We start from the raw sequence: 25,827 nt of genomic DNA, 5'->3' as shown, positions 1-25,827 counted from the left end.
TGGTTCATTTTCTGGTGGGATCTTTTCTCCCTCAACTTTGAATCATTAGAAGAAAAGCATGAAGGCCCTTGTCTGTGGCATCAGGCCCTGAACAAGTTGTGGGAGCCAACTCTTGTGTGTTTATAGAGTCCCAATGCCTTCAAGACTGGGGTAGTCTTCCCCAGGAAATGAATGGTACATAGGACAGTTGTTAACACACATACATTGCATGGGAGACTCTGGCCACTATATTAAAGGCACATGATCCGCATGGACAACTCAGGGGCCCACTCTGATGTGTGCTTTATGTACTAAACCAGTAGGACTGATTAACTCCATCCCTTATTCTGAAAATAACCTCTACAAGCCATCTCATAGCAGGTCATTGTCTCCTTGGATACTATCTCCCATATCCATCAAATACTGGCTGGGCCAGGTGTGTGCTGTGACAACCAATGACACCAAAAGTGGGCAAGTATGACCTCAGGGTATGACAGGCTCAAGCCATCTTGGTGCCTGTCCTGTCCTCCCTCACCCAGCCCTGTGCTAAGTGGACAACAAGGCCCAACCCCACCCCTAAGAAAAACATTACACACCGGAGGTTCCTAAAGTCGTTTTATTGTAAAACCATAAATACAACACTGACATGAACTCGTGAACGCACTAGGCGACTGATCCTCTAGTCATTGAAAGGATGTCTTTTTGCCTTGGCTTCAACCAACTGGGAAATGGTCTGGGAGTCGGGGGAGGAACTGAATCTTGGGCTGGGGCTTTTGGTGACTTAAGGAACCCAGTGGAACCTTCCTCTTCTCCATGGGAACATTCCACTTTTGGACAAGAACAGACAGGTAAAAACAGCAACATTGAAACAGCTCAGTTTTAAATTTTATTACTTTGTAAAAATCTCTCTTTTTAAAATTTTTTTCTGTCCCTTTCCTCCATTTAACGTCAGTAAAATTTTTAAACATCATGAAATCCACTTGGCTGTAAAATGGAGAAACAGTATCCAAACCAAAAACAAAACACCCCAAAGGACACACAGAAAACCCTAAAGAAACCCGCAAGTTTGGCCTTGGGAGTTTATGTATCACAAGAACCGGCAACTCAACCCCCATGCAATGTGTCTCCTTGAAGGACTGCTGGATCCACACCATCAATACAGGAGAACACCAACGACATCTTTGTTACTTAACACAGCAAGGGTGACACTAGGTAACTTTTTTTTTAAATACAGTACATGGTACACAGGGTCCCTAAGATAGCCCTGCATAAACCCCCGTGAAGACTTGAGCCAAGCGCTGGCTGTTTATAAAAATATTATGTTGCTACAAAAGTATAAATTAATGCTACTGGTATTAAGAAATATTAAACACATAAAACTTATAAGGATTAAGAAAAATATTCATTAATACCTGTAGAAAACTCTGGCCTAAAAAAGATATTTTTTTGTGTGTGTGTGTTTGCTTTTTTGTAAATTTTTTTTTGTGTTTTTAATTTTTTTTTTTTAAGATGACTTGAGTTTCTTGCACTTGAAGCGAGACACGGATGTGTCTATGGTATTGCCTAGAACGTCTTTACTACTGAGACAGGATGGGGGCGCACACATGTGGTCACTGAGTAGGAGGGCAGGAGGGATGGGGGATGGGGGCACCAAGGCGTTCTCAAGGTTTACCTGATGTGAACAAATCGCCCACATGAAGTTGTGGGGCAAAGAAAAAAAAAAAAAAGACAGGATCAGGAGACAACTGAAAATAACTCATGCCTCTTAAAAAATATCTCTGCTCCAGGTTGTTGTACAAAATGGTTTCCTGATGCTTGGGGTCCGGAAGGCCCTGCCACATGGCTCTTGCTCTTTCCTGGCGGGCCAGACCCAGCCTACATCGGGCCACAAGCTTGAGCCCTGTTGGCAAGCCACCCACCCTGGCTAGGTGGGAGAAGGGTCCCAGGAGAGCCTTTGGGGCACCTGGGTTGTGGGAGGAGCCCTCCTTCCGGCTGGCCTGCAAATCCAGGCCCCTAAGGACAAGGATGGGCTGTGCTCCTTTAAGGAACTTTGGTTCAAAGAGTCAAGGTGCCCAACAGGATGCTTGGGTGGGTAGGACCTTGGTGGGTCATGATGCTAATGCCAACTCCAAGCCTTGTCAATTTCCCTTATGGGAGTGGAACCCTGAAGGTGCCACCCTCTTCCATGTGAGGACTACATCTGCTCAGAGACCACAGGTTCCCTTGGTCAAAGCCAGGGCTCTCTAGACTGCCATCCTCAGATCCAAATGAGATAGGAAAGAAACCACCACAGCCACAGAATCCCACTGGAGCCAGACAGGAGGGAAACCCAAGATGGAACACTGTATCATTGGTTCACCATAACTGGCCTAGCAAACATTAGCCACAGTGAAAGGGAGGGGGGGGGGCTCCTTGCCAGCTCTCCCACTACCCTGGGGACAGCAGCCCCTGTGCACTGTCGCCAGGGTATAGCCTGAGACTCAGTCTCTTGGTTCTGCCCCCCAGAAGCCTTCCTCTAGATATATTTCAGACACAATAGTGTCATACCACTGCCAAGGCCAGGAAGCTGGGGGCTTGGCCCAGCTTATGGGATACTGAGTGCCCTGTGAGCTCCTCTTCAAACATGACATGACAAGGTCTGGGGTGGCACCTCACAGGGTATCCCTTTACCTACATCCCAGCTTTGATCCTTCTTGGTGACCCTGTGTCCTCAGAGTGAGTATGTATGGTGCCCAGACTCTCCTCGAGTGTCTCCCTCCTTGGGCAGTCTCGCCTGAGGCCAGGAAAATAGGGGACCTTGGGCTCCAAAGCTTCACAGTGGAAAACATGCCTTGTAGAATTCTTCTAATTCTTCAAAGTGCAGGAGATAAAAATCTGTCAAACTGAAACAAAGACTCTTGGCCAGCAGACACAGCTGGTATCAGGTCCTTCCTAAAAACCTGGAGCTGAGTTCTCATCAGTATTACCAGCTGCCCTTCTCACCAGGAGACAGGTACCTTTCCCTCAGCCCAAAGCCAGCCCCACAAGGCCAAATGTGAAGCCATCAAGTGGGATGATGACATCATATGTGCTGTAGCCCATGGCTTCCTGTGCAGGCAACCCCTAGGGATGAAATGCAGACAGCTGTGCTCAGCACCCATCTTGTTTCCTGGTTGCTGAATGTCATGCAAGGGAGGCTTGGCAGGTAGATTTGGGTGTTGAGGAACAAGTGTTTCCAAGGACAACCACTCCTCACAGACCTGAGACCTCTTGAGTGTTGAATCCCAGGCAAACAAGCTGCAGGCCTTGGCTTGGGCTTCATTGGGGGAAACAAAGTGACCTCAGATTCACGGAGAACCTTGCTAATGGAAGTGCATCTTCTCTACTTCCATGCTTGGATTCAGGGATGTCAAAGCAAAGTCCATTTTTGGCCAAGGGAATCATACAGCTTGAGGTAAGCTATGAGAACAGGATAGAAATGGCCCAGCTTCCTGGTCTCCCAGACCCCCAAAGCCTATGGTGTAAAGACCTTTAGCGGTCACAGAACCAGGAGGCAGATGACAAAAATCTTTCTGAAGGTCAAGGCCAGCCCAGGCCATTGGAGATGAACTGGAAGAGCCTATGTTAGTGCTTTGGCTGAACTAGAATTTGGTAAGGTGGCTATTGCTGTTGATGGGGCCTGTGGCTGGGCCTGGGAGATCTTTGGGATTTATTGAGCTGTTTGCTGCAGGATGTGCACTGTGAGATGGCCCACATGACAGCAGACACTGGGCACAGTCTTTCTGGTTGATGACACTAGAGATAAATGATTGACAGCCTGCCACCTTATAATCTGTGAGGACGAGGCAGCCTGGGAGATGGGTTTCTAAGGACTGCTTGAGGCTCACATTGAACCTACAGAGGTGATCTCAGCCCAGGGATAGAATCACGGTGCCAATGAACTAGACAGGACGTAATGACCTCTGACCAGAAGCCTAATTTTCTTTCTGCAGGGTGAATGCTCCATGCTCTGTTGAAATGCACATCTGGACTTGGCTGACAGTTAGCCAAAAACAGAAGCTCAGCCCAGCTCTGCCTGAGGATCTGTTCTCACTGACCACAGTAAGCTTCCAGTGTGGCTGCAAGTGCCAGGTTGTGTCCCCTTCCCAACAGCTGAGGGAGACTGGGGGTAGCCATCCTTAGCTACCCAGAGCCCACCTCCTGGAATGTTCCCCAAGCAGTCTGAAGACATTCCTACATTCTTCAGGGAGTGACTCTGAGTTCCTGTCTGGATTTCTCCCCTGTGGACAGAGGTTCCTTTGATGGTAAGACCCAAGCTGAAGACACTGTGCTGAAAATGCCTGCAAGTCCCCCTGGAGAAGAGATTGTATGGTGGTTCCTGAGAACAGAGCTTGCTGGAGTGAATGTGGGCACAGCCTTCTCTGATTTATCTGTATGTCTGAGACTCTGCAGGAGAGCTGGGTTCGTCTTGTGAGGCAGAGTGCAGGCTTAGTCCTCAAGGACAGTGTTCTGAAACCTTGAACAGAACTGCAAACTTTTGCGTCTTTAAACCCTCTTCACTCCTGTCCTGCTGGGGATTGGGGGAGAGGGCAATGGGTACAGTGCTTTTGAAGTCGAGGTATCTTTCAGTTGAATAATGCTTTATGACTGGGAAGAGGAGGGCAGTCCAAGCCCCAGGTGATAGAGGTGCTTTTGCAAAATAGTCCCACAGGAGTGGTCATTCTCAGCCTGATGTGTATGCACCCCCATCCCACAGCTGTGCTCACTGAAGGATCAGGGATACCAAGGTTTTTATTATGGGGAGGTTGTGCCCATCATCCTCTGAAGCGAATGGTGTCCCCTCTTGGCACCTGGACTGTGTGTAGAAACACTAGCTCCTGGCCAGGGGGACCAGAGTGAGGGCTAACAACCCCTTTCACAGCATGAATCAAGCACATCCATCCACCCACAGGATGTTCAGCCAGCAACGTACTGCACCCCACCACCGCCCTGACTGCAGATGAGGTGCCTGTGAGGACCTCTGAGGGCTATAAACTCCCAGAACCCCTGGGATCTGCAGAGGGAGAGGGACTGTGGGTCTGGTAGACACAAATGTGGAGTAAGTCACAGTCCCCACAGAGCTGGAGGTCAGCATGTAGTGAGAAGTACAAAGGAGTCAGTACGGGGGGCAAACATTCGAGAGGTGGACATTCACACTACCACAGGCAGGAACCAGGCAGCAGCTCTCTCGTGGACATTCAGAACCCCTAAAGCCACATGCTGCCCACTACGGCTTCTACCACACCCCACAGTCAAAGAACCACATCTCCTCTCCACTCCCTACTCCAGACACACAGCCATATCCTTTGTTTTGTGAGTCCTGAATACCGCCACTGAGATGAGCTAGTTACAGTGTGACTTGAGAACAAGAAGAGGAAGTCAAACATGAAACAAAACTCCAGAACATAAGTTATGACACTCAGTGCCTCCCAGCAGAGTCTAAGTCAAATGTGGAAAGAAACTGAATCCCCCAAAAGATAAAAAATTGCTAAAGCATTGGAGGAACAAACAAACAAACAAACAAACAAACAAAATGAAAAAAAAAAAAACCTTGAGTGTAGAGTCAGTTATACATCTCTGGAAAAAAATGTCTTTTTCTCTCTCTCTCTTATATTAAAAAGTAAAACATCAGCTTTATATTTTTAAAGTCTCCTTTCCTGATTTGGGGAGATAGATAGTGTGTATTCTAAGGCAGCTGCCCCAGACATCCAAGGGGAGGTCACAGGTACAGCAGCTTAATGCCCTGAAGGTGAAACAAGAAATGGAAGTCCAGTGCAGAAACTGTCCATCGGATGCAGTTTGGAGAATCTGTCAGAGCAGCCAGGGCGGAGGATGGGCGCCATGGGTTGAAGGGATGGAGGAATGGAAAGGAAGGGCCTGGGTTGGGGATGGGAGTTCAAGCTACTTCAGCTCTCAGCTGCCTGAATATTTCACAATCTCAGCTTCTCCCAATCTGCACACCTGAAGACGGAGTCCTTAGAGCCCCCGCCCAAGGAAAGTGAAGCCATCCTGCTTTCCCAGTCTCTCGGCTTTCCTGACACACCCAGCTCAGTGCACACACACCCAAGGACAGGCATGCATACACGCACCAGGTTTGTGTGTGTGTGTGTGTGTGTGTGTGTGTGTGTGTGTGTGTGTGTGTATGAGTGAGTGTGCGCATGTACAGGTGGAGCTTCTCTGGCTGTGCATTCAAGCATGAGCTCCACATACCCTTTACCCACACAATGTCACCTGTGGGTGTGGACACATTGTAGGCACACACACACACACACACACACACACACACAAATATACACACACACAAACATACACACACACTGAAAAAAAAGCACTTAAGTTTCCAGGGGGCATTTACAATGAGGTTCCACAGTGTTTAGAACTTAAATTTCTTTGTGACAGTGTCGTGTGTGTTTTCCTAACGTTTTTCTTCTTGTCGTCTTTTTTTTTCTGTTTGTTTGTTTTTCCCCAAAGTTGAGTCTTAAAGCATGTTAGATTTCAAAAACATGAGCTTGTTCATGTCTTCTGGACTAAGCAGTCGCCTCCTTTTGATCAGAAGTGCTTGTTCACACATATTTACACACCCGCTTCGAGCCCCCACAGCAGGAACAGCCAGGAGCCAGAAGGCGAGCTTGGCAAGTTTTGTGTGCTTTTGGGTCACGCATGACCAGTACTGGAAGAGGTCGGGAGTGGCCTGGAAGAGGGGTTCCTGAAGGTAGTCATATACTTCATTCTTGCCCAGTCGGTCATCTTCCTGAGCTGTGGGGTGCTCGCCAGCGGCTGAGCGTGCCTTCTTGGTGGCAGGCTCAAAGTCGGCCTCCTCAGCCCAGGACTCCTTCACCTCATTGATGAGCTCACACACCTTGCTGATGATCTCCTCATGCTGATAGGGTGGCACTGGCCGAAGCTTCTGCTGAGGATCCAGGATCATGGCCACCTTGTGGGCTGGGTGCACCTTGAAGTTCTCCTTGAGTGCTTCTAGAAAGAGATGGCACAGCTTGCTGACCGTGCCAGCGTCATTGGCTTTGGCTGTGAACAGCTTCTCTAGCCGGACGTAGGTGGGCAGCACCAGCTGCAGGGTGGGCTGGCTCTCGTTGCTGAGCTCAATGACTGCCTGCTTCACGGGCGTCAGGATGGCAGCCAGGTTGCTCAGCAAGTGCTTGTTGAGGCTCTGGATGAGGTTCATTTTCTTGGCACGGCTGTAGAACTCACAGATCTGCTCATAGCGCTCATGTACCAGAAGCAGCGAGTCTGTCACAGAGTTCCAGCAGGGGGGTGGTGATGTCTCCTCCAGAGAGCCAAAGGTCTCCTTGGCCAGGCCTGTAGAGCCGGCTAAGTCCTCACACACATTGAGCAGCTCGATGACCTCATGCATGCTGCGGGCCTGCAGCGTCCGCTTGCTCAGCACACTCTGCACCACGGAGTTCAAGGCACAGGCTGAGCAGCGAAGGCACATGCCAGCCTTGGAGAAGGCGGATGTGCTCACCCGGCAGTCGGTGACATATACGGTCCGGATCTCTGACATCACAAACTCGGACAGCACATTCTGCACCCAGTGATGCACCAAGTCACCACTCTCACGAATGTCTGCACCCTTCACACCTAGCACATAACTCTTGATGTGGTTGCCCTCAGCCTGGTAGGCTGTAAGGATGTAGCAGGAGTCAGGGCCCACACTCTGAGAGTGGCATGTAACACCGATGCCCAGGCAGGCATTGCTGCCCAGGGCACATGTCACCTTCACCTTCACCTGGTTGTACATGCGAGGCAGGTGTTTCAGTGCTAATGTGTTAAAGTTGCCCAGGATCTCGGTGACTGAGAAGGCCCCATAGCGGGCACCACTGTCTACCAGGGTTTGGGCCAACTTGAGGAACTCCTTCCCACTGACCACGCTCAGTGCACCCAGGTCAGCACACATGACCCGCAGCAGCCGTTCCGCGATGTTCTGCCGCTCCTTCTCGGGGATTACACTGTTGGGTGTCAAACCACTAGCTGTGGCTGGCAGGGGACACAAAGAGAAAAAGGATTACTTCTGACATTCAAAGCTGCTTCACCTGGCGGCAATAACACCCTAAAGGGCTAGTATGAAGGATAACCAATAGACTCCGTGTTGCATACAAATTGGTATAGCTTCTTTTTACAGTCAACAGTACCGTAGGGATAAAGTTCTATAATTGATTGATAATGCTTGCCATGGGCATAAGAATTGTATATAGTGATATGTGTGCAACATACTTGTCACTTGCACCAGACACCTTAACCTCTGAATACAACCTTTTCTTCAACAGGAATTACGTAAGAATCTTTAGTGACTAAAGGGCCAGTGTCAAAAAAAAAAAAAGCTTACAAAAACTGAAAATGTGAGATTCCAGTTGTGATTCTGGCATTAAGTAGTGCTTTGGACACACACATGCACACCCCTTCTTCCTGGCCTCCTTTCACCTACCCACAAGTTAAGAATTCCTGCCCGTGTCTAAGTACAAGTATGCTTTGGATACTGATGCTGTATGCATCATCTTCAGACTCATGGGAGGTAGAGATGGTAACAACAGGGGACAGGACAGTGCTGCAGTGGGGCTGCAGAACTCCCAGGAGCCCTAGGCTCCAGCATGCTGAGACCTACTGTTGTTGGTACTGTTCCTCTGGGCCTGAGGTTTCCACTTCTCTTCCACTGCGGCAGGTGGAGATCGGGACTGGTTGGAGGCAATGTTGTTTTCATTGTCAGCTGCAGGCACAATGGGAATAATGGGTCATTTGGATAGGTAAGAGGAAGCCCAAGAGCAAGATAAGAACATGTGCATGTGGAGGGCAAGGGGAAAAGCAGCACATGGCCACAGGGAGTTGAGTTCAGAAACTGTCTATGCTTTCAAATCCTCATCTGCATACTCTGGAAACAGAGGACAACAATGGTATGGCTACCACACAACCTCAGGAAGGACTATAGAGATGACAGAGAAGAGGTCAGGACATAGGGGACTCTTAGAGAGAACATGAGCCCTCCAGGAGCGCTATACCCACCACAGCCACAAAGCATAGCTCTGAAGTGTGTGTGCACTCTAAGCGTTCCAAAGTGTCTCACAATCCCTCACTTCTTTAAAGTATACTGGATAGAGCGGGCGGCGGTGGCACATGCCTTTAATCCCAGCACTCGGGAAGCAGAGCCAGGCAGATCTCTGTGAGGTCGAGGCCAGCCTGGGCTACCAAGTGAGTTCCAGGACAGGTGCAAAGCTACACAGAGAAACCCTGTCTCGAAAAACCAAAAAAAAAAAAAAGTATACTAGATAATCAGACTGTTGCCAGGGATAATAAGATAGTCTGTATGGTGATAAAGTGACCAGTTTCCTTAGAATATGTAAGTCTAAAAACACATGTAGTTTTAAATACAAAAGTGAAAACTGAATTAATACAAAAGGGACGAATTACTACTAGAGATCTGACTTCCTTCTCTTAGCAACTGTTACTGAGAATGAAAGAGTTAGGGAGAACATACATGGACCGAGCATACCACAGGAAGTCTCTAGATGGGCTGCAGCGATGACTGGGGGTTAAGAATACATACTGATTTCCCAGAAGGCCTGAGTGTGTTCTACAGCCCTCTACACTGTAATTCCAGCTCCAAGGGACCTAGTGACCACCTCTTGCCTCCACAGGCACCTCACACACATGTGGCATTCACTCACCCAGACACATACACATAAAACATAAATAATTAAAAAAGAGGTCTAATAATAAATAACCTGAGCCAAAAGTAAGGAGAAGAAATAACTCAGCAGGAGCATAAATTGAATGAAATAGAAAATGGACACGCATAAAAGAGCAAAACCAATGGAAAAAAAGCCACTTTTTTGTAAAGATCAATACACTTGATAAGCCAGAGGATACAAATCATTAGGATCAAGAATGAAAAGGAGTCATCACCACAGATGTCAAAAGGACCTAAAAGTAACTGTGAACTTTAGGCCAACAAATTCAACAATTTAGGCAAGACAAGCACCTCAAAGACACAGAAACAAAGCTCATCCCAGAAGAAATTGGCAACTTGAACTTCTGTGGCCATTAAAGAAACAGCCCATAAAAGTAATTCTCATAAAGAAACCTCCAGACCTGTAAAGGTTCACTGGTTGATTTTATAAAAAACTTAGGTAAGTAATAATATAAATTCTACACAAATTCTCACAGAAAACATGGGTAGTAAGACTATCCCACAATTCATTTTATGAGACTAGTATTCTTGTTATTTGTATTTTTGATGATAGTCATTCTGACTGGAGATGGAATCTTTTAATCCAACATTAAAAAAACATTTTATGTATATGTATGTTTTGCTTGCATGCATGTCTGTGTACACATGCATGCCTGGTACCCATGGAGACCAGAAGAGGGTGTTGGATCCCCTTGGACTGGAGTTTTAGATGGTTGTAAGCTGTCATGTGGGAGCTGGGAAGTGAACCTGAGTCCTCAGCAAGAGCAGTCAGTGCTTTAGTCACTGAGCCAGTGCCCCAGCCCCATGAGACGAAACCTTAAAGTAGCTTTAATCTGTACTTCCCTGAGCGCTGGGGATGTTACACACTTTCAGAAGTTTTAATTATCCATCTGCAATTAACTCTCTGCTTAATTCCACAACCCCCCTTAAATTGGATTGTTTTCTTCATGTTTGTTTTATCTTATTTTTTTAGTTCTTTCTAGATACTAATCCTCTGCCCCATATACAGGTAGATTTTTTTTTTCTTCCATTTTGCAGGCTGCCTCTTTATTCTGATAGATTCTTTTGCTGTCCAGAAGCCTTTTAGTTTTAGGAGATTCCATTTCTCCACTGTTGGTCTTAGTCCCCATGTTTCCCCAAATCCTTCTCAGAAAGTCTCTAACTATTGTAGCGCACCCCTACTTCATTCTCTGGCAGTTTCAGGGTATCAGTTCTTACTTAGGCTGAGATCCCTGAGCTGAGTTTTGTGCAAGATGAGAGACAGAGATCTAGTTTCATCGTAAACTAGTGCAGACACCTTGGATCTCACAAACAAACAAAGAAACAAACAAAAAACTAGAAATCAAACTACCAGATGGTGCAGCTAAACTTTCCCTGGGCATATGCCCCACAGGTCTCGTATCACACTACAGAGACACTTGCACACCCACGTTCACTGCTGCTTGATTCACAACTCAAAGAAATGAAAGCAGCCTAGATGCCCATCAACTGATGAATGGATAGTGAAAACATGGTACAAATACACAATGGAATTTCATCCAACTACAAAGGAAAATTAAATTATGATGTTTTCAGGTAAATGACTGGAACTGGAAAAAACATGATACTGCATGCGATAACCAAGGCCAGGAGAAATGTCACAGTCTCTTTCAAATGTGAATCCCAGCTTCCACTCATTACATTAGCTTTAACCTGGAAACCTGTAGAGTAGAAAGAGGAAAACAGGATGTGGGAGTGCCTAAAAGGAACAGGGGGTGGGATGGGGTGAGGTGGAGGGTTATAAAGCTAGGCAGTGATGGCACACGCCTTTAATCCCAGCATTTGGAAGGCAGAGGCAGGAACTCTGTGCATTTGAGGCCAGCCTGGTTTACAGATTGAGTTCCAGGATAGCCAAAGCCATACACAGAGAAATCCTGTCTCAAAACCCACCCTCCAAAAAAGGAAGAGGGGCCTAGAACATAGGTAATAATAGGTAATAATAGAGAGTGCCAACATTGAGGTAGGAATGTTTAGTGGGGTGAGGGAGTGGTAGATGAAGGATAGAGGGTGGGTGAGGGTTAATTTACTCTTTTGTAATCCAAGTTAAAAATATAAAGGCCAGATTTATGAGAGACACCCATCATGGCTTGATAATGCTTCTCTTGGAAGCAGTGAGTCACCATACGAAATTCCAAGCACCAGGTGTTGAAGAGTTGGTCAGGCCCCCAAATGACTCAGGCTCTTCTCAGTCCTCCTGGATGCCAATCAAAACTCGAGTGGAAGACCCTGTTGCTGAAGACTCTACACCACACATCTTTATAAAATAGAGAGAAAGCTGGAGCTCCCTAAACTTCCTTCCTCCTGGCTAACTTCCAAATAGCCAGAAGTTGTGATGCATGCAAGCAACTAGGGGAGAAAAGGCATCACAGGACACCTAGCTAGGAACCTTACTAACTACCAAACCCACGTTGTAGGCAAGAAGCACCCACCTGTGTACTAATGGCACAACTGTCATGTCATCAACTAATCACCCTCTGATTCAACTGGAGCCCCACTCCACAGGAAGGAATTCATGCTTAGTATTGTAAGCCAGGTCAACAATCCATACTTGGGGAAGTCATAGGCCCAAGGGGATAGCGTAGTACTGTTGTTTAACTAAAATGACTAAGCACCTCTTCTACACAAATAGCCAAGAGCTATTCTTAGCCTTAGCTAAGCCGCTTTTTACAGTGAGTGGAGGTGAATGCAGACTCGTGGCTGCCCAAGGTACTGAGAGTGAGTGATGTCTGAGTGCCTATGCCTAAAACAAACAAACAAAAACACCATACACTACTCCTACTGAGGCTCAGGGAACATGGAGGACGAGGGATCAGGACGAATGGAAGAGCAGCAAGACAGGGAAAAGGACTGTGAATGTCATCTAGGCACAGCACAATCATTCTAATCATGCACTCACAGCAGCTGTAATCACCTGCACTGGACCTTCGTAAGACCAGCCCTGTCAACAACCAGCCCTGGATGTGGGAAGGGCTAACGAGCCCTACCCCTTATTACTAAACTAGTAGCTATAATAGACTCTGGGAGATGTGGGAGCAGTGATCTTCAGTTGTGTATCTACTGCTAAGCTGACCAGTGGATAGTTCTAAACACATTCATTGTCTTAATTAGGGTTTCTATTCTTGTGACAAAACACCATGACCATAAAGCAGGTTGGGGAGGAAAGGGCTTATTTGGCTTATTCTTCAGCATTGCTGTTCATCACTGAAGGAAGTCAGGGCAGGGACCTGGAGGCAGGAACTGACGCAGAGGCCATGGAGGGTGCTGCTTACTGGCCTGCTCCTCGTGGCTTGCTCAGCTTGTCTTCTTAGAGAATCTAGGACAATCCAGTCCAGGGATGGCACCGCCTACCATGGGCTGGGCCCTTCCCCATTGATCACTAAATGAGAAAATGCCTTACAGCTGGATCTCAAGGAGACATTTCCTTAGCCGAGGTTCCTTCCTCTGATGACTCTAGCTTGAGTCAAGGTGATACACAAAACATCCATGGTCACGCAGAGAGCTGGAGTTAAATTCAGTGAGTCACAAAACAAATCAGATGGGAATGTGGGGAAGTGGCTTGTTGTTGTTGTTGTTGTTGTTTTTTGGGGGGGTTAAGTAGATAGGAGTATAAACAGTTGAGAGAGGGTAGAGAATGAGAGTAATCAGAATGTACTCTCGGTATATTCAAGTATCTTAGACTTTGTGGTTTGTGGCTTATGAAACCCTTCTGCTTCCAAGCATTTCAGAAGAGGCATATTCAACCTGTACCTCCAGCAGCTGATGGGGAAATAGATACCTGTCAGGCTGGGTCTTAGAATGCACCATAGTCTTTGGATACATCACCCCAGCAAGCTCATCTTTGGGAGCAAAAACTCTCACAGTGGAAACGAGTTAGTCCAAAGCTGGGAAGTGGCTCAAGGCATCAGAAATCAGGGGTGGCCACTGCCTCAATCTAAAACAGAGAACCACTGACTTCATTTATTCTCTTGAGAGTCTCCTGGTGCCTCATACCTGTGCTTTCCACCCATGCTGGTGTGGTCCAAGGGCTGATCTCTGAGGAGTCAAGTCCACTGACTCCACAAGGACAGCCAGCCTACAGCTTCAGTGTGGAAGTTAAAGCTATGCGATCTGGAAGGAGCAGACCCCCAGAGAGAGAACACTGGCCTATTATCACTGATTTCATAACCCTGGCAAGTGGATTTAACCACTTTTGCTTCACATTCCTGTTTCTTGGGGTGTGTATTCATATGTGCAGGTCCATGTGTACACACCAATGTGTGCTAAGGCTGGAGGGTAACCTTGACTGCTGTTCCTCAGGGGCTACTCGGTCCCCATTTTTTTTTTGGGAGACAGAGTCTATTACTGGCATGTACCTTACTAGATAGGCCAGCCTGGCTGGCCAGGGGGCCCCAAGGATCCATTCACCCATCTTTGCCTCCCCAGGCTAGGATTACAAGTGTGCATTGCCATATCTGGCTGTTCTACGTGCATTTTGGGAATCAAACTCAGATTCTCATTCTTACAAGGCAAACACTGTACTGACAGCCATATCCCCAGCTCTTCGGTGTCCTTTTCTGTGAAATGGCGTTAACGTTAATGTGACATTTAGAGGGCCACTTTGAGAATTAAATGGTGAACATGTCTAAAACTCTCAGACCAAGACCTGGCAGCAAGTATGAGCTGAAATGATGCCAGACAGTTCTTATGAGCTATGCCAGGGATTGTGTTTTCTGGACCATTATAAAGAGGATGGAAAGTCAAACTTGTAGAGTTTCACGTATCACATTCAACACATAACCTGACACACGGCAAGCTACCATTTACTATACTTAGCATCATGACTGCTAGACCTACCTACTCCTGAACTATCACCAGGGCAGACAGGGTTGCCTCCAGCACGTAAGTTTACTAGCATGAATTAGCCTGTGCCATTCAGCAGCTCTTAATGAGATTGGTGTTACTTGAGGCTGATCCCCCTTATCAGTGGCGCTGCGAACTGCGCCGCTCACAATGCTTAATTTCCCTCCACGAAGCCAATCCTTTAATCCTGATTCAGCCTGGCTGGGATTCCGCCTGGCTCTGCACTGGATTGTGGGGAAGGCATTCTCTGACTGCGCTGGACCAGCACAAAGCAACCCTTCAGCAACTCTGAACAAGCCAAAATGCCGGGAATAGTGGGGCCACTTCCTGGCTCAGCCATACTTGCATCATAAATGGTTTTGTCTTCCAGCTGCCAGACTGATGGGGAAGCACCCCTATACAGACTCATGCCTAATTACAGCTTCCCCCAGTTGGTAGAAACAGGGGAAGCTCAGGAGATGAGAGGGAGAGAGGGGAGGGGAGAGAGAGAGAGACTGACTGACAGACAGATGGTGGAAGGTGGCATGAATGAATATGAATTAACTGTGGGAGGCTGGGCTGTGAAGTTCAGGAACCAGGCTTGGTACCCAAAGAGAGGGACCTTGGCTACCACCAATCCAAGGCTGTAGGTTGCCCTTGAGGGCATGTCTAAAAGCTTCGAACCATTCCTGGCTGATCGTGGAAACACTGGGGATGGAAACACCTGTAACACCAGGTAACAGGAGTCTGTGTGTCCCTGCTTTAGAGATGGGGACAGTTTCCTACCTGAGGTTTCACAGCATCTAGAGAGAAGAACTAGAACCCCAGAGTCCTGACTACCACTCACAACTCAACTGTGTTTGTAGAGTGATTTATAGGGGAGGAGAAAAAAAGCTCTCCCAAGGCAATACAAATTAGTGCCTTCATGTACAGCACTCTCCTTGAAATGAGTGAATGGAGGCTGGAGTCACATCACATTACCTAGAAGATGAAGTCTAACTCTGTGTGGTGGTTTGAATAAGAATGGCCCCCATAGGCTTATATATCAAATGCTTCGTCTCCAGGGAGTGGTACTACCTGAGAAGGATTATGAGGTGTGGCCCTGACAGCGTAGCTGTGGCCTTGTGGGAGAAAGTGGGTCACTGGGAGTGGGCTCTGAGGTTTCAAAAGCCAAAGTCAGGCCTAATGACTCTCTCCTCCTGCTACCTGTGGATCTGGATGTAGAACTAATTCACCAGCCCCATGTCTGCCTGTATGCCACCACACTCCCTGCCTTGATGCTAATGAACTAAATCTCTGAATCTCTAAGCAAGGCCTCAAACAAATGTTTTCTTTTGGAAGAGTTGCCATGGTCATGGTGACTCTTCATAGCAATAGAAACTAAGACAGAGGTTGGTTCCAGGGACTGGGGTATTACTGTGGCAGGTCTGACCATATTGCATGTGGGTGGAATGTAGACTTTGTGACTTTGGATTAGAAAATCAATTGAATGCTTTAAGTGAGGTTTAATGGGCCATATTAATAGGAGCATGGAAGACGGTGCTGAAGCTGATTTGAACTGTAGAACCCAGCTCAAGAAGTTTAACAGGGGAAGAATATTAGTAAATGGCCTAGAGATCATTTTTGTAATATTTTGGGCAAAGAATGTGGCTGATACTTGTCCTTGACTGAAAAATCTACTTAAGTCTAATTTGAAGAGTTTCGGATTAACGGCATTGGCAAAAGAGATTTTCAATAACTGTGTCACATGGTCATTAGTGTCTTATGCAGACCTATTATGAAAAGGAGCAAGCTGAGCAAGGAAAAATACAAATTGTACAGTTTGAGGAGAAAAAGGAGCACCAGGAAATGTAACAGAGCTAAGTCCTGTGCTCAAGGACACAAAAAAATTTAAAGAAAAGCTTGAAGCTAAACCGGATAAAAGGAGTGGTGACCTCAGGGCATGACCCCACCTAGCTAAGCTCCCAACCTGTGAAACTGAATCCAAGAAAAGATGAAGCAGTGAAGGAAACTGTCAGCAACAGAAAGCTGATGCAGATGTAACTGCACAAGGGACCCTGCTCCAGCCCGAGGAAGCAGCAGAATTTGCAGCTTTGGTCACATGGTTCTGGCTTTAGAGTCAAGGATAGAAGAAAGGGATTGTGGAATCTCCCCAAAAAAACGTTCCTTGTGGCTAAGGAGAGCTGCTGAGGCCAGGCATGTGCCAGGGGTGTCCCTGAATGAAAGCCCACAGAGGCCATTGTGTGAAACTGTGAAGGTGAAGCCTGGATTGTGTTGGAGACCCCAAAATGTTGAAGATGCCAGAGCCATGAGATTCCTGCCAAAGAGAGCTGCAGACTGAGTGTGGAACCAGCCCAAGAAAGAGAAATGAGTTACAGTCAACAAAGCTGGAAAGAGATGGAGATCTAAAGAGCACTTTGACATCAGACATGAAGATAAGGAATGTGGAGTTTGCCCAGCTGATTTTCAGTCTTGTTTTGGTCCAGTATTTCCTCACTATGCTTCCTTTCCCCTTTTTGGAATGGTAATGTATGTTCTCTGCCATTGTATACTGGAAGCATGTGATCTGCTTTTTGACTTTGGTTTTACAGGTTTTTACAGTTAAGAGAATGTCATGAGTTTTTGGACTTTCAGTGTTGAGACTGTGATAGACTATGTAGACTCTTGAAGTTGGACTACGCGCATTTCTGGATTAGGATATGGCTACAAGTGTATGGGGGCCAAGGAGTGGAAATGGAGTGGTTTAAATAAGAATGGTCCCATTGTTTTATATATTTGAATGCTTGGTCATCAGGGAGTGGCACTACTTGAGAAGAATTAGGAGGTGTGGCCTTATGGGAGGAAATGTGTCACTGGGAGTGGGTTTGGGGGTTTCAAAGTCCAAAGCCAGGCCCAGTATGTCTCTCTTTCTCCTACCTATGGATCTGGATGTAGAAGTCTCAGCTACTTCTCTAGCACCACGTTTGCCTGAGTGCTGCCATGCTCCCACTATGTTAATTGCCTAAACCTCTGAACTGTAAGCCAGCCCTAATTAAACGCTTTGCTTTGTAAGAGTTGCCATGGTCATGGTGTCTCTTCACAGTAACAGAACAGTGACTAAGACAACCTGTAAAGCTGAGTGCTAGCCAGGCCCAATCTGGAGGCTTCCCTCACGGCTTTGTAAATCTCAGGGGACACAATTAATAACAACAACTGGTGATATCAACTGTGCCAATTACTCAGCCCCCATCATGTTCCACGTACATTTTATATAATATTTCTTTTCATTTCTTTGAAACAAGGTCTTACAGTGTTACCCAGAAGAGCCTTGTATTTGTGATCTTCCTTTCTCAGTTTCCCAAAGGCTGAGATTATGGGTGTGCACCACCATTCCACTTCACATGCTATTTCTAATGCCTCTAGAAGAACTACCTGGAGGGACAGGTGCTAGCTGCCTCTTTGCCCAGATGCATGATGGTTCCTTTGGCAAGTGTTGGTTGAACAGAGGTTCTGGGCACCCTTCTGCCACAGATTCAGGATGGTCATGTGTCTAAATGCCCACTAGTAGAAACTGAGCACATAGGGTTCGGGTCACTTGTATATCCCCTTGCCTCTCCCCACACCCACCAGCTGGAGAGAAAAAAGCCCCTGAGTACCCAGGGGAAGATAGGGCCGTAAGAGGGAAGGGACCTGGATCCCTGAGTACCCACATGGGAGGTCCCCAGCTAGACTTCTTGCAATGGCTGTGTGGTATGTTGTAACCCATTTGAAGAAATGCTGGAAACTGGGGATACACAGTATTTCCCCGACTAAGCAGAAATTAGACCAGAAGCTGGTGGCCCTGTGATTCACGTCTGCAGTCCAGGCTGGGAAGCTGAACACCTGTGCTGTGTAGCGCAAGTGTGAGGACAGGCTCAGAGAGTCGAGAGTCGAAGCCTGAGCCTGAGGTGACTCCGTGTAGTGTCTTACGCTAGCAGCCTGCAGACAGCCTCAGCACACCCCCAGCCAGCTCCTTCAAGAGCTCCAGGTTGAGCACCAGGGCTTTGGACAGACAGAACAGTCAGTGCACCAGACTACTGGAGCCCAATCTACCCAACTGTTGGCCTCTCTACCACCAGCCTCTGCTCATGCTGACCTTGAACCATCCTCAAGGCCCATTTCCAGGTCTCTTTTCTTGACCTTCCACCCCCAGCCCCAACTCATCCTGAGCCTGAGCTGAGATCTCAGAGCTTAGACTAGCCAGTGATGAAGGACTTCACTGACTGGGGCTCAGAGGGTGGATGCCCAGGGAGTGACAGAGTTATATGGGTGTCAGTTAGGGGTGAGATGAGGCAGGGGGTGTGCCATGGGCGGGCTCTGTTGGCCGCTTCCATTTGTGTGTCTGGGGTCCCTCTTGGCCTTACCTGCATGGGACTGCATGTGCTCCAGCAGGTTGCTGTAGAACTGAAACTGGATCCCACAGGCGCCACACGTGTAGGGTTCTGGGGAAGACAGGTGACATGTGACATCCCCACACTGGACTGCAGGCAGGTTTGAAGGCGGGGACCCAGATGCAAACTTGGAGCCCAGGGCCCAGCCTGTCCACTGGCCTGTCACTAGCCTGGAGAGGGAAACGCTGAGGAGAGGCAGAGGAGGGAAGATGTGCAGATGCGGGCTGCTCCACCAATGGGCCTGCTCCCTTATCGAGTGCTCCCTTCATGCACTGTTCTGAGTGCATGGGAAGGACAACATCCAGGCATGGAGCGAGCAAGCGAGCGCTCTCAGGAGACACACTGTGGGTCCACAGCTCAGCCCTCTGCCCGTGGGACCACACAGGGTCACTGCTCACGCAGGGAACAAATGAGGAGATACATGAAGGAATGAGGGGAAGAAAAGAAGGAGGAAAAGAGGAGGCAGAGGAGAGTGCAGTGGCGGTGGGGTACCGCTGGAGAGGAGCAGGAAGGGGAGCTGAGGGGAACAGGCTGCACCATCAGCTCTGTGAATCCAGTACCTGGCAAAGAGGGAAGAGAGGAAGCAAATCGCTATTAGGTAGAAGAGAGGGGAGAGAGAAGTCCTGAGGCTGTCTGGGTAGCCAGGAGTGGGTAAAGCTGTTCCTCCTGGGTACTGAGGGCTCTGTCTACCTGTCCTTGCTTCTCCACCCTCCTGGGCCCTCTGCAGCCTCCCCAGGCCATCGCTGGGCCTTCCCTGGAGGGTGCCGGCCCAAGGCCTGTCTGCATCTCAGTGAGGCCAGCACTGTTCATTTCCTGCCCTGCCTTGCCATCTTCAGCCCCCCCCAGCAGGACCATCACTTACTCTGCAGGAGAGGGAAAGGATTGGAAACCAGGGGACTTGCAGTTTCTGCAAAAGAGAAACAGTTTAGCTAAGTTTTTTTTTTTTTTCCCCCAGTCCTGGGCTGGAAGGTCATTACACATGCCGAGCCAGGGGGCGCTCGCAGTAGGCACACAGGTGCAGGAAGGTGGGCGAGAGGGTACTGGCAGAGAGGCTACGCGTATCAGCAAGGGCAGCTATCGTGTGGCTGGTAGGGCCGTTTCTCTAGGGTACGCTGACAGTAGGACTCGGGTATGATGCCCAATAAATGGCCACGCACTTGGTGACAGGCTGTTGGAAGCCGTTTCCAGGTTCTGACAACAGCATTAGAGCGCTTGGTACCAAAACACCTGAGCAGCCCTGGACGGTTGTTTGCTGGCAATTCCCCCTACTGCCTGGCATTGCCAGAGGGTGAGGCTGGCAAGCCTCCAGTGTAGCAGGCAGTAAAGGTAAAGTTCAGGCTGAGTATGGGGTTCCTGGCTCTACCTACAGTCTGGGGGACCTGGGGCCACAGTGGACTTCTCCTGAGCCTCAGTTCCCTCATCCAGAAAGTGGGAATAAACGGAACACTATCCCCACAGGATTGTGGTATGGGTGAAATAGACACAACACACAAAGCTCTGAACACACGCCAGCCATGCCGGAAGCGCTCAATAAATAAATGGCTGCCAGCAGCAGCAGCAGCAGCAGCAGCAGCAGCAGCAGCAGCAGCAGCCCACGACAGCTTCATCTCCAAACAAATGTTAGCCTTGGTGGCAGGAGAGGTTGCAAGGGGTGCAGCATGGCTTGGGTGGGAGCCCAGGCCATGCCAGGAGGTCTTGGTTCCAGTTCCAGGCTGCCACTTCATTCTCTGTGGCCTCGGATGGGCCATGACGTCCCTCCTAGACTAACCCCTTAGAGAGGCTCTGCGATCCCAGGGACACCCACCTCCATTGGTACTTGTACCAATTGCTTGGTTTACATCAAAGCAAAACAAGGCAACAAGGCAAACAAAGCCTCCTCCCCTGCCTGTGTTCTCTGGGGCCGTTCACGCTCCTCAAGTACATATAACCAAGGAGGAATTAGGGCTCACCTTGGGCACTCACCGGGGGCAGTAGCGCTAAGTTCAAACCTGGGCCCCAGAGAGGCTGCGACTATTCCTAGGCAGAAGCCTCCACCTGGTGCCTGTGCTCCTCACCACTTGCTGAAGCCCATGGTGACCATTACCTGTGTGCACCAGGCAGCGCTGGCATGGGGGCATTCACTCAAGCCTGGTATTCAGTGAAGTCAACTTCACGACGGCAGAAGATCTGTCCCTGCCTGTCCCGGCCATCGCTGTGCATGCCAGCTTGCTGTCCCTTTCTCAGACAAGACTGCTGGTGAGCACTCACATTCCTGCCCAGGGTAAACTCCGGAATCCAAAGCTGTCTGTCCTGCCGGCTCCAAGGCGCCACGAGGATCCAGAACAAGGCAGCCACCAGGTGGCAGCAGACACTATCAGGAGTGCTCATGCCAAGCCACTACAGGGGCTGGAAGAGCATCTGTTCTGTGGTCCCAGGTCCCGTGGGTCCAGAACCCGGGACCTCTGGCTCCTTGAGGACCTCTTTCTACTGCACCCAGTTTGCATCTCCTGGAAAGAAACCTGTCGTGGTATTCCTCTTAACGTAGCTATTGGCTCTCTTTGGGCTACCCATCTGGGCTGGCTGAATGGATGTCTGAGTTTGGGATTAAGGAAGTTCCCCTCTCCAGGGGCAAGGGACAAAGCCATAGAAGGGCTTCCGTGGACACAACTGCCCTTCTGCTCTTCACAGGCTCTGCCGTCTCTTGATTTCACGACTCAGCTCCCCTCCTACCATGCGCCAGAAGACCCCCGTCATAGGCACTGCCCTTCTGAGGGAGGAGGCAACAGTACAGTGTCACATCACAGGCACACTCACCGCTGGAATTCTGTGAGCTGCTGTTGGTCTCTTCAAAGTGGTTCTGTGCTTTGCCTTCTACTCGCCGGCTGAAGGTGCTTTCTGCTGGGTGGGCAGGGATACGGGGAGAGAGAGAAGAGAGAGAGGGAGATGGAGAGGGAGATGGAGAGGGAGAATGAGAATATGGCATGGGGAGGGGTCAGCTTGTTTGTCAGGCCAGAGCGGGCAGAAGGCTCCTAGACCTGGGAGAATACAAGAACTCTGCTGATCCCTGAGCCACCTGGTCCCAAGAGACTCTCTGGGTAGTGTCTGGGAGGTACAGGGATGGAGGGGGAAGAGGTGACCTGCCCGAGGACACACCAATGTAATGCACCCAATGAGTAGACAGGGAAGAGGTCAGGGTCTCATTTTTTTTACTCCAGGGCCATATGTGTAAGGCCAAGTCATTTGAATGAACTTTGTTCTGTTCCCCCTGGCAGGTTCTGCTGCTACAGCCCCCCCCCCCCACAAAAAAAGAGGATGGAGGATGGCAGCCCATTTTCTGGACCCAGCAAGTATCTCAAGGCATAAAGGATGTCTTGCGACAGGTACATGACAAGGAGGAAGGGGTAGTGTTTGCTCTGGAAAGTCCAAAGACTAGGTGAGGAGGGTGGAACTCATAGTGGAAGGGAGTGCTTGGCTCCTTGTGAGCCGTGTCTAGCATCTTTCCAAAAGCTCACCATCTCCCAGGCTCTCTCTCTGGAAACTCCGTAATGCAGAGATGGGCTCAGCCAAGCAGAACTCTATAGCGATAGCCCCAGCTGCAGAAGATAACCCAGCCTTGCCATGGTGCTCCGGGTACTATAGGGCATGGTTGATCCAGGAGATGAGAGTCTCGGGAAAGTCAGTTTGAGATACTCAACTAGCCCTGACCCTTTTAACAGCGTGGATGAAGCAACCACAGACTCAGAGAAACTGACTAGAAGGTGAGCCACTGAACTTTAATGAACACATCCTCCAAAATACTGGGGGTTCTGGCAGAACCCCATTTTAAAGATTGGATTGGATTCTGTATTATCTTTCCAAGTAGTGTTTCTGGGAATTCACTGGGAGAAACACCACTCACCGGGTCCATCCTACCCAACAAAGTGCTGGGTGTTGGTGCTCTGGGTCATGTGGATGGTGATGGATGCAAAAGGCAGCCAGAGGCAGCTCCTATAGGCCTGCTCAGTTCTTTTCCCATCACTTCAAGGTCTCCCATAGCCTGTAGAGGCTGCTAGCATTAGGACCATGCTCCCTCTGTGTCCATAACAGCCTGGGTTGAGCATCTCCAGACAGCATGTAAACTGGCAGAGTCCCATTCAACCTCTGTCTACACAGGGCGAGGGGCTCTCACTCTTGATCACCTACTGTATACCAGACACAGGGTCAGAAGTTTGCCATCATGGTCTCCTTTGATCCTCCTACCCCATGAGGCTGTGTGATACTGCCCACGGGACGGGCAGAAAAACAAACTGAAGTCAGCAGGCTCCCAGCCACTACGATAGCATGTGAGGCTTGACTGGAGGCAGTTGCTTCCCTTGTAAGAAGGAAAGGATCCTCTTCTCTACTGCAGCCTGTGTTCACAGGGGATAGGCAGGTAGGCAGAATCTTTGTTCTGACCAGCACATGGGTGAGACTTGGTGCAACTTAGGTCACCAACGCCTGCATTAAGTCCTCCACTGCTGGACTTTCCCAGTGCAAGGGCGTCTGGTTGGAAACGAGTGTGTGCATGTCCACATGCACACAAACAGCCATATTCTCTAGGAGGGTGACAGTGACAGTCTCCACCTTGCACCACTTCATAACCCCTGCCACCTCCTGCTCCTGACCTGCTGCCCGTGGACTTGACCAGCTGGATAGCCCTGGTTAAGATCCACCACAGGGCTTCCAAGTCTCAGAGGCAGCTGCTGGTGTGCCCTTGGCTTGCTGGGAACTTGGCTGAAGATAGGGACATTCAATGAATGCCAAATGCCATGCCAGTCCCTGCAGGCAATTCTCAGTGGAAGCTGAGGGCCTTTGCAAACCCAGCCACAAAGCTCAAGGGGAGAGCAAAGGCAGAAAGCCAGTACCACCTGGTGATTCAATGTCTACCTCCAAGGGGACCATGATGGCCAGTCTTTCCAACTCTTTTAAAGTGCTGAGGACTGAACTCAAGCAAGGCCTTCCGCAATCGCTCTACCACTGAGCTATATCCCCAACTCTCTTTTCTTACTTTAAGATAGGGTCTAACTAAGTTGCCTAGTCTGGCTTGGACCCACTCTATAGCCCAAGCAGGGCTTGAACTTTTGCTCCTCCTGACCGTAGTAAAAAACATGGTACTTGAAAAAATCCACACTTCAAGGTTGGCTGACTCCCCTCCTTTTGGGAGATATAAGCACATGAAACAAAAGACCACAGCTTGGCCCAAATTAGCTTGTTAAACCAAAGAAAGGCAAGCACCACTAATTACCCAGCCAGGTCAACAGTCACCAAATGACGCCGGGGCTCATTTATCTGACCTTTCAATGCAATCATTCTGTGTGTTTAGTGGCTAGCTTTGACCTCCTGATGGCAACTGAAAGGCCCACAGCCCCAGAAAGTAGAGCGCCATCATCTGGACAAGTGGCCCAAGGTTTTCCTTATACGAGTCTGAGACTCAGGATTCCTAGTAATTGTAACTAGCACATAGTAGGTCTTATATTCTAGAGGAAATAATTACTGGGGACTTCGCTGCTCAGTCACCTTCTGAGGCCAAGGCTCCTTTTTGCATGGGCCTGGAAACTTCTGGAGCTAGCATCCTCTGGTTTCCTGCAGGCCTCTATCTCCAGGAGGGTTTCATGGAGGAACTCTAGGGAGTGGGAGGCCAGGGAGACAGAGCTCCAGGCAGCCACCCTACTTGGTGGAGAACATCTCTGCTGAAACAGCCTGAGATAGTTTTCTGGAAGGTGAAAATGCAAGCTCATGTGAAGGGGTCCAGACAGAAAGAACTGGGCTGGATGGTCACAGACAACAGTGTGCTCACAATGGTAAATGGTCCCGCCACAGGGACACTGCAGCAGGGGTGCAGCAGGGAGTGGTAGGGCTTGTGGAACAGGGGAAGTGCACAGACACCAATTGTGAAGAAGGCACCAACCACTGCCCTGCAGGAACCAGGAGCCAGATCAGGTGTCTCAGCACAGTCAGAAACCCAGAGTTCTACACAGGCTCTCCTCACGGTCAAACACTTCCAATTGATCTTTTATAAAAAGCTTTTAAACTTCATAAAGGCCAAATAAAACAGACTCCCTTAGGCTATGATTTGGGAAAAAAAATGTATCAAATTACTTTGAAAACGTTTGTAAATTTTATTGTTTAACCCTCCAATTGAGGTCCAGAACTTGGTCTGCCAGGGCCACAAGTAGCCAGAGGCCATGGGTCCCAATCTGCACCAAAGCATGATGGGACTTCCAGTCTTGTTCTTGCAGGGCAACAGCTAGGGCAGGCGGTGGGCGGGGAGCCAGGGAGGCAAGGGTAATGGAGGCCATCCGTACCTGCAGTTGCCTTGCTTGCCGGAGATCCCGAGTTTGGAGTTCGGAACGTCTGAGTTTGGGTAGCTGGAGGGGTGCGGTGTAAGAGGGTGGTACATCGGACCACGGAGGCTGGAGCTTTTTTCCCCGACTGGTTCGCCTGGGTCTTCGCTGCCACGAAGCGTGGAGATGGGGTGACCTCTGGATGGGAACACTCAGAACCCGTGTCTGGATCTTCTGGCGGCTCCCACCCGGGGGCGGTACCTGAGAGGGGCACATTCTCAGTCCTTGAGGGCCTTCAGAGCCTGCCAAGTGACTGGCCTCTCAGGCCACGGGTCCTGGAAGGCTCACTCTGACACATCTATGCCCAATCTGCCCTCATTCTACGGAGAACAAGGGCTCCAGCTCCCACCCGGAGCAGGAGGACCTTTGAAAGTCAAGACTCTTCCCAGTTTTCTTTTCACTTCCAGGAAACCTGACCCGGATCCGGTTCATGCTGGGAACTACCTCTTAAGTCACCATCACTTCTGTGCAGTTTCTGAGTGTCTACTTCCTTAGACTCGGGGCATCTGTACGATCACCCCAG

The 25,827-nt window shown here is 49.0% G+C and overlaps 1 protein-coding gene across 6 annotated transcripts in view; it reads right to left on the bottom strand.

The window, feature by feature from the left end:
* Window positions 1–895: 895 nt before the first annotated feature.
* Znf618 (zinc finger protein 618) overlaps window positions 896–25,827 on the bottom strand; it is a 176,938-nt gene continuing 152,006 nt past the window's right edge. For 3 of the 6 annotated variants that reach the window (XM_036179324.1, XM_036179327.1, XM_036179328.1), the window contains 5 exons: window positions 25,266–25,505; window positions 21,757–21,840; window positions 18,937–19,014; window positions 8,618–8,719; window positions 896–7,992 (listed from right to left, as the gene is read on the bottom strand). In XM_036179324.1, coding sequence (XP_036035217.1) covers window positions 6,476–7,992; window positions 8,618–8,719; window positions 18,937–19,014; window positions 21,757–21,840; window positions 25,266–25,505 — 2,021 coding nt within the window. In that variant the 3' untranslated portion in view covers window positions 896–6,475. The remainder of the gene's footprint in view (window positions 7,993–8,617; window positions 8,720–18,936; window positions 19,015–21,756; window positions 21,841–25,265; window positions 25,506–25,827) is intronic. The other 3 variants (XM_036179325.1, XM_036179326.1, XM_036179329.1) reach the window with 1 other exon arrangement.

This window comes from Onychomys torridus, chromosome 2, assembly GCF_903995425.1.
Source record: "Onychomys torridus chromosome 2, mOncTor1.1, whole genome shotgun sequence".
Lineage (NCBI taxonomy): Eukaryota > Metazoa > Chordata > Mammalia > Rodentia > Cricetidae > Onychomys > Onychomys torridus.
Note: the sequence above shows the minus strand (reverse complement) of the source record. Positions and strands in the feature narration are given on the sequence as shown.